We start from the raw sequence: 12,897 nt of genomic DNA, 5'->3' as shown, positions 1-12,897 counted from the left end.
CAGCAGTCAGACCAACACCGGCCTGTCATGGAGCTCTGCTGGAGGAAAGTGCCTTGCTCAAGGTCACTTCAACACAAGTCGTTGAAGTATAGCACAGTGTTTTTCCTTTGTTTACACATTTTTAAACAGAAAGTTAGTTCAGTAAGATCCTCACATGGAAATGTATAGTTATTTTAATCACCAGGCTGCAGGATGATATAGTTTTTTCTAACTGAGTATTATTGTTTCTAATCATCATTTACATGCACAATATGTAAAATATGTCACTAGCTATTTGCTGAGTGTTGTGTGGGGATGGCATCCCCTCAGTGCTGGCTAGCTCTGGTAGAGGAAGTGGGGTACAGATCCGGACCTTCTGGAGGAACTAACACCCGGAGTTACATCAGATTCTGCTTACTCACTGGAAGGAGAGCTCAGAGATACATTTTTAACATTTTGGATTAAAAAGTGGTTTCATCTTTACTCCCGTTCATCAACCAGACTTAGGTCAGGACGACTGCTGATTAGAACTGAAAGAAAAATGAACAAAACATCAAAAGATGCAATGTGTAAGAACTGGCCACCTGTTGAATTCATATTCCAGACTAATAGAGAGCAGCATATCACAGTAACTATTAACCACTGCTAACTGTAGCTGCTAATTGTGACTGTAACTCAAGGATGTTATATTTAATCTTGACACAGTGTTGGAGGAGGATCCCCCTGTTCATGAGCTGCTCAGAGGTGTTTTGACTGTTGTGGGGACCTTGAATGGGGATAAAATAACTTCATTTTGCAGCTCTTTTAGACTTTCCCAGTTTTATTGGACTGAATGGATCAAATTATGACATTGAAATTAGTCATTTCATGGGGTTGTTACGCTCAAAAAACATGTATCCACGATGTTTGTTAGTTATTGGCTCAAAAAACACCACTCAGGAGCTTTGGTAGGAATGAATGGGGCTCTGCCTCCAACACTGTATCAAGATTTATTGTAATGTCCTTGGTGTAAAAACAAACACTTCTCTCCTTGGAGCACCCAGTCTGGACCACTAGCTGCATGGCTAACTGCGCTAATTAGCGAATGGCAGCTATACTTAGTTGCTACCCCGGTGATACACGCTTCCCTCAACTTGTTGAGTGTGCATTCATCAAGTGGCTAATTCTTACATATTGCACCTTTAAACTTATTTTGTGTTTGTCAGTGTGGATTCTATTTACTTTCCATTCCTGGTTTTCCTGGTCATTATCAATATTGAATAATTATAGAACCTAAACACACTGATAGGATAAATAATATGAAAATGATGTTTCTGCTTTTCAAGTTTAGCTCATATACTGCAGAAAATCCTAAATCAAATTAATAAAGGTGTTTTTCCATTAGCCAAGTTAGTTGTTATTCACCAGTCATAAAACGACACGTAACTGCCCTTTAAGTGTGTTTTCACTTCCAGCAAAGTGCGTCATCTGTTTAAGTTAGTATGTTGTCACACCGTGTCAACACGGCTACTATAGGTGCAGGAGTTTGTGAAAATGGCGTCTGATATTGGCTGCCTTCAGGAGCGGGGCTGTGCTGTCAGTGACCACAATAACATCAGCGCACATTGATTCATCTCCGGAGGATGAAGTCCTCCGCCGCCGCATCGGGACCCGCGTCGGACGAGAAAACATACGCGAGCCGCCGTCATCATGGGAAACTACGGCGGGTCCGCTGCAGATGTTTCTAACCGACGAGACGATGGACATTTTCACGGTCAGCAGGGGACATGATCGCCTCTCACTCATTTACCCCCCGTTTACTATCGAAGAAGAAGTGACCTTCTCCGAGGAGGAAGATGTCAGCGCTGAAAAAGGTAGGAGAGAGGAGGGAGGACGGGGTGTCGGGTTTTTGTATGTGTGCATGGTCCGAGCCCCTTGTTTTGCTGTTACTGACGGACACTTCAGGTGCACCTAACGTGAGGTGTGATGGAGGCTGGAGGTGGAAGGCGTCGCATCACACCTGGTCCGGAGTGTCAGAAGTTTCTGCAGGAGCATGAGTGACTCACTCACTGACTGATCCCTCACCTGTCGGGGTGTTTTCCAGCGCCCATCGATCAATAGCAGTGAATGATGCATGATGTGTGTGTGTGTGTGGTGGGGGGGGAAGAATTAGAGTACTAGTGTTGGTGGAGGTGGAGGAGGTGGAGTAGCCATTGTGAATGGAAGGGGACCCCCAGCCTCTCCGTCAAGTTTCCTGTTGTCTGTAAATGCCCACATGTCCCCATTGTGCTGCTCCCCCTCCTGTTCAGTCAATGTGTGTGTCTGCCTGTGAGGTGTGTGTGGAGTGACTCAGCTGTATTGTACTATATCTGTCATCCATCTTTTCATCTGTCACAGGTGTTACCATGGCTACTACAGACTCACTGCTGTCTTTTCTTTGAGAAGGACCCAGGTAAGAGGAGGCGGGTGGGGGTGATAACTCAAACACAATGGCGAGGACATATCTCCACGCTCTTTTTTTCTTTCTTTTTTTTTTACCTGTCGTGTAACGGCTCATGTAGGGAAGCAGAAACGTGAAGGAAAACACTCGGCGGTGGCAGCTTCTGTATCAAGCTTTAGGAGGGAGATGATGTTAACTTTATTCTGTATGCTGGTTGATTTATTTATCCACAGCAGCAGATCCCCGAAAAAGACCAGATTAAAGCCTCCTCCGTTCCCCTCATGTACCACAGGCCTCCATTTTGTCCCAAAAAATGATAATGAACACACCAGTGAGTCACACCATTGCACTGTGTGACATGTTCCTTCATTATAACACAGATTCTGTAATACGGAGCCGAAGTCACGCTCCTTCTGGTTTGCCCTATTTAGGAATCACTCAGTATGGTAGTGAATGGAGAGACAAATTCATTTGTCGATTGTGCCATGAACTACACACACGATGTCTGTCAATTTAAAAGATAACTTTCCGAGTCAATAAAGGCGCAGTTTTTCATTAAACCAATGAAAACCTGAAACTGCAACTCTCCTTTCACATGACTGCAGTATTTAAAATGAGCAGGTTTATTGTGATTTCATCTTTTTTAGTACCTTTTTCTGTGCCGAGTTGTCGCCCATGTTGGTGTCGGTGACGTGTGTTGAGCGAGACGATGTAGTTCACTGAGCGGTTTAACACTAAACTAGATATTTCACTTAACTCACGACCAACTTGACTTGAAGAACAATCTTTTCAATTTACAAACACGTGTGATTCATGGCATGATGAAGCGGGATCAAAAGATTATGTCTCTCACCAGTCACTAACATGCAAAGTTTGTCCAGAAGTAAGGTCCCACGAGGTCCACCGGAAGAGGCGTGACTTCGGCTCATTTCAGCGTAAACTTCTCTCCTGGGTGCAGTTGGTACAGGGCAAACCACAGTGGACCAAAAATAGAATAAAAAAATAAAAAAATATTCCAGCGCATACCAGGAGACGACTGATACTAACTTAAGAACAGTGACGATGGCAGTGGCATTTCGCGCATTGCTTCATCAGATTCCCTTCAACAGGTGGCTCTTTAAATATTCAGGTTCTGATCAGCGGAGAATCCAACACGGCCACGTTCCCCAACGTATTCCAAAACAAGTCTTAAGACCACTTAGTCTGTCAGGAATGTGTTAGTTCTGACTCGTGTCATGAAATATATCTCAACTAGGCTGCACAACATTTTTTACTCAGTGATATTTATGTTGTGATATGAAAAAATATATACAATTTTCACCAAATTTCTTGAATAGCCTGGTGTGTGTGTTTGTGTGTCAGCTTCTCATTGTCCTGGCACTGGTCCAAATTTGAAAAAAGATTTATCTTAACATAGACACTGAGGGTTTACTGGGCGGACCAAACCTTGAATGTCTCTTGATTACCTCCCGAGTCCCGAATCCTGCCAGACAAAAAAGAGGGATTTATCCATCATGTCTAACTTTAGTGGATCGTGACATATCGGGTATGAAGTTCATCTGCAGACTCTCGAGTTCAAGATGAGATCATACTGCTCCACGCCATTATAGCTGTCAGGTTTTGAGGCATGACCACGGCTAAAATGTAACCTGCAACAGACCAGGTGAGATTAGTTTTCATCCTACCCTCTTGCCATAAAACTGTGATTTTCTACTTCCTCCCTTTGTCCCTTTCCTGCCCTATTTGCTCCTCACCTGTGTTGTACCAGTTAATCACCCCTTGTGTATTTAAGTCCTTGTCTGTCCCTCTTTTTCAGTTTGTCTGTTCAGTATCTGTGATTCTGCTGTTTAGTTTATCTCAGTCTGTTCCTTCGTCTCCCTGTTCCATCTCCCTATGGTATGCTTTCTGGCTTTTGATTCCTTGTGTTATTCTTGCGTCGGAAAGCCACCGACAAGCTGGGGAAGTCTTAACGAACATGGTAATGCAAATAATGTCAGCCATATTCTCCAAAAGTGTTTCAAAGGCTGCTTTGAATGATTTCTTTTGGCCACTTGAGGACAGCGCAACAAGCTTTAAACGCAAAATTTAGATATAATCATCACCTTATAAAGTTGATATGCTAGCAGACAGTAAAACATCCAGGCGACAACAGAGAAACATTAACATCCCTTTGACCTGACGATTATTCCTTTCTCCACCAATTCCTGAGAGAAATGCGAGAATGCTTGCATCTCCACTCTGCTGACCAGCTGGTTGATTTCTTTGCCTGCCGTTTGTTGCATCTCTATCTATCTCTAAGCTTTCCTCGTTGTAAACCGCTGCCTAATGAGGCTGGAAGCTACGTTGATAATAGCACCAAAACAGCCAAGTTGTGGGGCTGCAAACATCGAGCTGCAAGATGCTAAAACCCATCATGCAGGTAAAGACCCTCGCATGCTGCAGCGGGGGTGGAGGTGGAGGTGTTGGGTCTGTTGTGATGTGTGGAAAATCTGAGCACGAAGGCGATGGTTGTTAATTAGTTAAACTCTGCACGACTCCTTCTCTCTGCAGAGGTCAGAGCGCTGAGAACCATCCAAGGAAAAAAGCACCGCGGGGGTCCGCTGCCTTTTTCTGTTGGCATTTTTTTGGGCATCGCCGTTGATCAAATGCTGCCTCACATCAGCACAAACCTCAAAAATACGATCACTATCACTCCGATTTCTTTTGAAGCCAAAGGCCGAGCTTTGAACGCTTTTTACATTTTAATTAAGTGGGTATTAATTTGTTTGGTTATAAATACCACACAGCGACACAAAATCCCAGTGATTCCCGTGACTTGTGGGCGTGTAATTCACCTGTGAGCCAACATTTTGAGGTCAGGTTTGGCTATTTTTATACTGCTCGGCTTATTAAAAGCACAATACGCGGGATTTGTAAAGTGCTGTGTGTAAACACACCATTCATCTCACTTCCAGGTTGTCTGAGTAAGAAAATACAGGGAGAGGACGTTTCTGGTGCGTCATGAGTGAGGATTTAGAGGGATTATTTTCGTGCAAGTATACACATTGTTGTTTTGGAAAATCCTGCAGAGTCTACCACTAATATCTCAGGTACAGTTTGCACGTTTAGTCCAACATTAAGGATTAGCTTGCGTTTGCAGAGAAACAGACTGCGGGTTAATCTCATTGCAAAGACAGCGTCTTTTAAAGCCTTCCAACGGACGGTAGAGCTTCAGCACCACCGCACATCTGAGATTATCTGTGAGTTAATCATGTGTGGGGTGCTCCTGTGGTTTTACAGGCTTTGTCAGCACAAAGGCTCCAGATGAAGTGTGGGAACATCTCTGCTTGTTTGATGCGCATAACCTAAAGAATTGTTCAGAGTTTTTTTTTCTTCTTCTTCTTCTTCTTTCTTTATCAGCCAACCGCGGAACCTGCTCTTGATCACGCCTTACTCATCATTTTCTCAAGGTTGAGGCAGAATGTTAATGACTGGATCGTTTGAAGGCACACAGGACAAAAACCAGGAGCGATGATGCTGTTTACGACATTATGTGCGAGAGTTTAAGCTATAGAAATGGGCATGACAAGGTGTGAATTCTCTGTTGTTTCTATGGTTTTCAGTCTACAGCAGGATTGTAGCACAAATGTGTAATACTTTGATATTTCCTGAAGGGCTTCAGATCAGTGCTGCTCCACTAGGTGGGGCTGTTTACTTGGTAACATATCCAAATGGTGCCATGACATACCGACAGCAGCAGTGAGACCTAATGCATAGCAATCAGAACAAGATTATGTTGCATAAGATTTTAAATAAGGAATATATTTATAGCTATATGCACACTATCTTAATAATTTCAGTGCAGTGGCAGCACTTGTGTTTGATCTCATTATTCATGATGGCTATTGGGTGAAATAACGACTGGAAAAGATATGTTCCCACTATTGAATGTGATATATCCTTCATTAATTTTTAATTCTATTCTCTAAAAATGAGAGTGAATGAAAAGCTGTGTCCCTAAGTGTAAGGGCTAATTTTCTTACATACCACACTTGTCTTTAGATCTTTGTGTCCAAAATCGTTTAGCAAAATGTGACACTAGTATATATGAATATGTTTTTTCGATTTTAGTTTCATGTGAGTGTGCAGTCTAGACAACAGGGGCAGAGGGCTTGTAACAACTAACGGCAGTTAATTTCCTAAACTTTAAAATGCAACTTGGTGGTAGTTAAAATCTGATGGGCGTTAAGTAAAGGACTGTAAACGTCGTACTTCAGTAAAAGTAAAGGTATTAGTGTAAAATAATACTCATGGGGCTCAGTTGGTATTGCGTGTGCCCCATGTACAGTACAGAGATTGTCCAAACTTCAGTGACTCAGGGTTCTGAGCCTACCTGTAGATGTACTTACGTATGACAGTACAACTATAAGTAAATTATAAATGTATTTACATGTATGTATTTCCTCTATTATTAGGTTTTACTGATCATCAGATGTAATATTCAGCATTTTCCTGATTGTCTCACTCAGTGTGTTTAAGAATTTCAATATATATACTAAAATCTGATTTTTTGATTAAAATGATTTTATATAAAAAATGAGCTACTTTGCCTCAGACGTAACTGGAGTTATCAGATAATGGTAGTGGAGAGAAAAGCACAACATTTGCCTCCAAAATGTAGTGGAGTGGAAGTACAACATGAAAATACTCCTGAGTTTGTGTTCCTCTAAACATTTTGTAACTTTTGTACCCTCCATATCATGTTGATGTTTCAGTTTCTTGTAACAGGGCGAATGGTGTCTCTCCCACCCCCCCCCCCCCCCCTAGTTTCTTCGTGGTGTAACTTCAGTGAGAGGGTAGGATCACAGCGTTATATCTGTTTAAGTTTTCAGACATGACGTAATGACTTTTGTTTGTTGTGAGCACCTACATTACATCTGACAAATTGTTACAGACCTGGGGTTTGTATTTACGACAGTGGTGTTGTACACAACTGCATGTAGTGGAATAACCCCCTCTGGTTCTTTAAGGTGTGGGTCTGCTTGTTGGAGAGACATCTGGGAGATTAACCTGAAATGTTAGTACAGTTTGCTCCATAGGCCACATAGGTTACACACATCATGGTGACGAGGCATATACGTTTGAGCTCAAGGTTTTACATTTCTGTCCGTTTCTATTCAAGCGGCCCCTCCTTGTCTTGATCTGCCTCGGCTATTCCTGGTATGTCTTTTTCATCAAGTGAAGGAGCGGTCATATTTCTCTTGAGTAGCACCTCTACTCCTGTGGAATACCAATAAGTCGTACATCAGGCCTGGAATCAATATGATCCTTTTCAAATCTGTATTTATTCCTCTCTCGGATTGTCTCTCAACCATAGAAGCTCCGCTCTGCCGTAGGACAGTGAGGAGGCTGGCGAGGGAGGGAGGACGTGAGGGGAATATGAGGGCGGTCGGACTTGAGGATCAAGTGTTCTGTTGGTTCTAGTTTGGATAAGAAGTGGTCTCACGACTTTGGACGACGGGAAACCAGCTCGAGTCTAATTGTGCTCGTATCGCTGCGGCATTTTCCTGCAGTAGAAGCTTTTGTCATCCATCCTGCTGTTTAAGTTTTGTGTAACTTTCTACTTTTTTTTCTACCGGACCGTTTGCCATTCATACACCTGCACATGGCTTGAGAAACGTGTCTGATCTCGGTGACGTCAGCAGGGTCCCGACAAGACCAGGAAACGACTTCCTCCCTTTTTTGGCCGGAGGAGTGATGTCATCGCAGGGGAGAGCGTGAGGTTGGCTGAGGCTTTATTGAGCTCGACGTTTTATTACCGAGACCGCCAGATGTATGACCACATGCAACAGTCAGTGCGAGGACACAGACTGGGAAAAGTGTGTGCGGCAAATAACATGGGAACACGTCTGTGGCTGTGAGTGTGAGGCAAAGGCACGCACACACAAACGCACCCACACACACACCCACACACACACACACACACACACACACACACACACACACACACACACAAAAAGAGACAGAGATGCAGATAGAAATCTAGAGGGGAAGAGGGACAGCATGAGTGTGCATGCTGATGGGGATAGGAGCGTGTGGAGCTACAGAGCTGCAGAATCCTGAATCCAGCAGATGGAGACTCCGTGTCCTTGTTTTGCGGTGATCTGTGGGAGCAACATGCAGCTCGCGCCGCTGCCTCGCACTGCTGCAGTGGAGGAGTAAATGCGGAGCCCAACACTGCTCCAGGTGATCCACAGCAGCCCAGCCCGGCAGACTGCTCCCTCCTCAGCCTTCCCTCTCCTCCTCCTCCTCTTCCTCCTCCTCCTCTTCCTCCTTCTCCTCCTCCACCTCCTCCTCCTCCTCCTCCTCCTCCTCCTCCTCTTCCTCCTCTGTCAGTGCTCCATTCTTCTGAGGGCTTTGACAAAAATTACAAGAAAGGAGCTGAAAAACAGAGGAGAAATCCTGCTTTCCCCCTCCATGCTCAGATGTGAAACACCTCTGCATGACTGTCCGCCGCTTCCCCTGTCATCGTGTGAAGACGCACCGCATATGTGCTCCGATGTCTCCGGAACATAGACTCGCTGCAAGGTAAGAGGACTTGGAATATCCGGATAAACGTTTCTGGTCTTTGCTGTTTTTTTTTCTTTTCTCGAGACATATTTTGTGCAACTGTTCCAGCCTTGTGTGTGTGAGATTTAACAGGTAGATGAGAAGTTGCCACAGCAGATTCTGTAATTAGTATTCCTCAGAGTGGGCAGAAAAAAGAGAATGAATGAGCTCTCGGAGGTAAATCTCAACCGACGTGAACAAATACATTTCTTTCAGTTTCAAGAATCTCCCGTTTCCCCTCAAATCGCAGCGATCCGTGCAGGTGTGTGTGTGTGTGTGTATGTGTGTGTGTCTTCGTATGTATGTGTGTGTAACAGAATCCAGCGGGGTGGGAGGGATTGCTCCTGCTTCTCAATGGGCAACAAGGGGATTTTCATCTTGACAATGTGGCCAAACAGCTTTCCAAAGATCTTCTCATGGCCACTACCATCGGCAGAATCTCCGGCTTCAAAATAACTGACTCTCTGTTCTTTAACCGTACCAATATCTAATCATTATGTAATCATATCGATCGATTCTGTTCGGTTGTAGAGAGAAGATCAACCCTCTTCCTGACGATTTATGTGCTCGTGTCTTATTTGTCATAGATGAAGAGTGGACACATAAGGGGGAGATAAGGATTGTGACAGCGGGTGGAGGGGGACATGGGCAGGAGGAGAGAGGAGGAGGAAGGGGGCTGTAGGAGAACTTACTCCATCACCCTGTGGTTTCGGGAAAACCTGCTAGCCAACAGCTGATCGCTGCAATCCCTCTTAAATCCTTCAATCTCTCCATCACACGATGGTTCTGAAGCCTCAAAGCCTGGACCTGTTAAGTGACCTAATGAGGGTTCATCACTTTCACACACACACCCTTCCTTATAATAAGCGATGGAGACTAGCTGGTGCTGCAGCGATATCCAAATCCTGCATTCTGCTGGTTGACAAGGTTTCAGGCTTGTGTGTGTGTGTGCGTGAATGAGTGTTGAAACCTGGGACAGTGTCTTGTGCTTCGCTTTGTTCCTTTCTTTTGCCCAGAAAAGCACATATCCGTTGGTTTTGACCTGAAAAAGAAACACCATACATGTTCATTCATGCTCATTTACGTTTGCATGCAGATCAGACAGCAGGCCAAGCTCCTTTGTAACGACTCTGTAATATGCAGCAGTGGATTGATAGATACTCTTTATCACTGGCGGCATCAGTCTTCACGTCTTGACACACACACAACTGTACCTACAGCGTTTGCCCTTGCAACAAGCTCCATCTCCTCACACACTGTACACACAGGGAGCTAAAGGCACACCTATACACATCCACACAGGCGCACTCGAACAGCTGTGCGGACTGAACTGGGCTACTTTCATGTGTAGAAAGGTGTCTGGCTGAGGTAGTCGTTTGTCATGTGTGGCATCGGGATGCAGAGGAATACCTTGGAGGAGAAGAGTCTCAACTCCTCGCATCTCCCAGGCGGCTCCTTACTGCTCTGATTCTCCAGCAGATACACTGGCATCCTGAAACGCCTCATTTAGCCAGTTCCCTGCAAAAAGCTTGCAGCTCCCGACAAGAATAAGAGTGAAAAGCCCTGCCAGCAGCCCCTAGAGGCTCTAATGTTTATTACACGTGAGAACACAGGAATTTTGGATAAAATTGACAAGACACTGATGGACGCGTTTGGCTGGAGACTATAGTCACTGAAGCCCCACTCCAGTGTATTTTGGCATTTTTATATTTCATATTTTTCTGAGCCATTTCCAGAATGTTGATGAGCCACACTGTCGGCCAAATATTTTTTGACAAATAACTTTAATTTGCACTCAAATTTGTTGCTTAAATGGAACAAGGCGTAATACATCATCCTCCAAGCTTGCGAAGGTGCACTTGAGATATTAGCAAAATGCGCTCGGGAAATGTGTTCCCCAAAATGCGACAGGCTCAGGTGTAAGGCTTATAAGAGTAGCATGGCTCTTATATAAGGCAGTGCATAGTGTGTGTGCGCAGCGAGTGTGTGGTCCAGAACAATGGTGGCTGCACTCAGAGCGGACAGGTGTTGCCGAACAAAGCCGAGGGAAAGTTTCACAGAGTCTAGTGGCAGTGGATGTACAGTACAGGTTAAAGTTTGATCACCATTAAACACTGCATCTCTGTAATACCAAAGAAGACCTTATGTGTCAGTGACCGCTACTGCTATTTATGCTAATAGCCATGCTATCGTTATTTATGCTAATTATCCATGCTAATGATGCTAGTCTTGCTAGAACCAAGGACATTACATTAAAACATGGACACAGTGTAAGAAACAGAGCCCCGTTCATTCCTATGAAAGCTGCTCAGTGGTGCATGTGCTAGAGACGTCCGCCCACTGAGCTCGCTAACTTCTGGTATAGCGCCCAGCTAACTTGAATAGAAATACAGTTATTTAATCTTGCAGCTCTTTTGTACTTTCTCAATTTTATTGGACCAAATGGCCTAACACATGATAGCGAAACTGATAGGTGGATCTTACTACCTTTCGACAAGTGCCAAGCTAGCCGTTTCCCATTTTTGTTCAGTTCCAGTGCTTAGCTATATGCAATTTCAGACAATCAAACAGTTGTCCACAATACACTTACTCCAAAAAGTGTTCCAAAAACAGGAAATCTGAGATAAATATATATATAAGGCAAGGGTTGAGGTAAGGGAGAGGCCCTGTACATGAGATTATATATTGGCACAAAATATTTTAGGTGGCTTTTGGCAGAGTAAGGGTCCTTACTGGGGGAAGCAATTCAAATTGTAGGCACAATGGATTTGACGGATCACTTGTTATGTCAAGAGTTTCAGGCACGTAATTGGCCTGTTATTTTATGAACCTGATATCCCAGGATGATAAGTTGCTGACTGAGAACAGAAGAGGAAAGGTCAAACAGTGAAAAACTTTGAGATTCATCCTCTGCATCCCGTTAACATCTGCAGTATATTTTTTTTTAATTTGTATGAAATTTTGAGATACTTACCAGTGTCATTTTGAGTTTTAAAGTGTTACTGTGCCAATGGTAAACAGGGTTACTTAAATCATTTGTAGTCATCCTCTGAATCCTCCTCATGAATATCCAGGCAATGTTCGGCTATTTGGCCTGTAGTTTTTGAGATTTGAACCAAACAGCTTGTGAAGCGGACAGACTGCTGGTTCGACAGAACAGAGAAGACCAACTGAATATCACTGGGGCTCTTTTGTGCATCATCCTTTATTACTGATACAGTGGATTTGACACTGGCACAGTTTTTGAGAAAACATCCTCTGCATTTTGGAGATGATTTTATATGTCACTTCCAAGATCTCTGTTTTTTTTCATGTCCTGTTGTGAAGATGGATGAATCAGTCATTTGACAGTTTATAAAACTGCTAATTTGTTTGTATAGCCTCTTAGTTTTACTCACAGAGAGTGTGTGTTTGTTTTTAGGATTAAAGCCGCGGTACATCTTGGTGATGATGGCATCTTCTCTCTTTGTTTTGCTGCGGGGGTTTGGAGGTCAGGATGGAATGATTAACCAGCCATTAACTGACGAGCTGATTCTTTGCCGGGTGCAGAGCAGGATGACAATATAAATACCAGTGATTTCTCTCAAATTTTAAAGTGATAGTCCCCCAAATGTCTTATCTGTAAACTCAAATGCTGGTTGCATCTGTACTGCATGATCAAGACATCACCAGAAACCCAAACGGGCACTGCAGGAATAATTTCTTGCTGTCTTTTTTCTGCACCATCATCTTCGCCACTCCATTCATGCTTTAGATCGCTGTGCATGTTAACCACAGATCTGAGTATAAAAGTCCAACATTTCAAATTTGGCACTTTATTACATCGAGATTGCTCTTTTCCCTTCAGATCTTACTTGATTTCAACAATGAATATACATCTGTAAATGTTTTCTGGGGTGTTGATGACAACT

The 12,897-nt window shown here is 43.7% G+C and overlaps 1 protein-coding gene across 11 annotated transcripts in view; it reads left to right on the top strand.

Annotated features, from left to right (window-relative positions):
- Positions 1 to 1,433: 1,433 nt before the first annotated feature.
- Positions 1,434 to 12,897, top strand: part of dlgap2b (discs, large (Drosophila) homolog-associated protein 2b) — a 125,776-nt gene continuing 114,312 nt past the window's right edge. For 5 of the 11 annotated variants that reach the window (XM_030405879.1, XM_030405873.1, XM_030405878.1 and 2 more), the window contains exon 1: positions 1,435 to 1,832. In XM_030405879.1, the coding sequence (XP_030261739.1) occupies positions 1,697 to 1,832 (136 nt within the window). In that variant the 5' untranslated portion in view covers positions 1,435 to 1,696. Of the gene's footprint in view, positions 1,833 to 2,355; positions 2,411 to 7,806; positions 8,966 to 12,897 lie in introns of those variants that run through there. The other 6 variants (XM_030405875.1, XM_030405874.1, XM_030405876.1 and 3 more) reach the window with 5 other exon arrangements.

Source organism: Sparus aurata, chromosome 22, assembly GCF_900880675.1.
Source record: "Sparus aurata chromosome 22, fSpaAur1.1, whole genome shotgun sequence".
NCBI classification, from domain to species: domain Eukaryota; kingdom Metazoa; phylum Chordata; class Actinopteri; order Spariformes; family Sparidae; genus Sparus; species Sparus aurata.
Note: the sequence above shows the minus strand (reverse complement) of the source record. Positions and strands in the feature narration are given on the sequence as shown.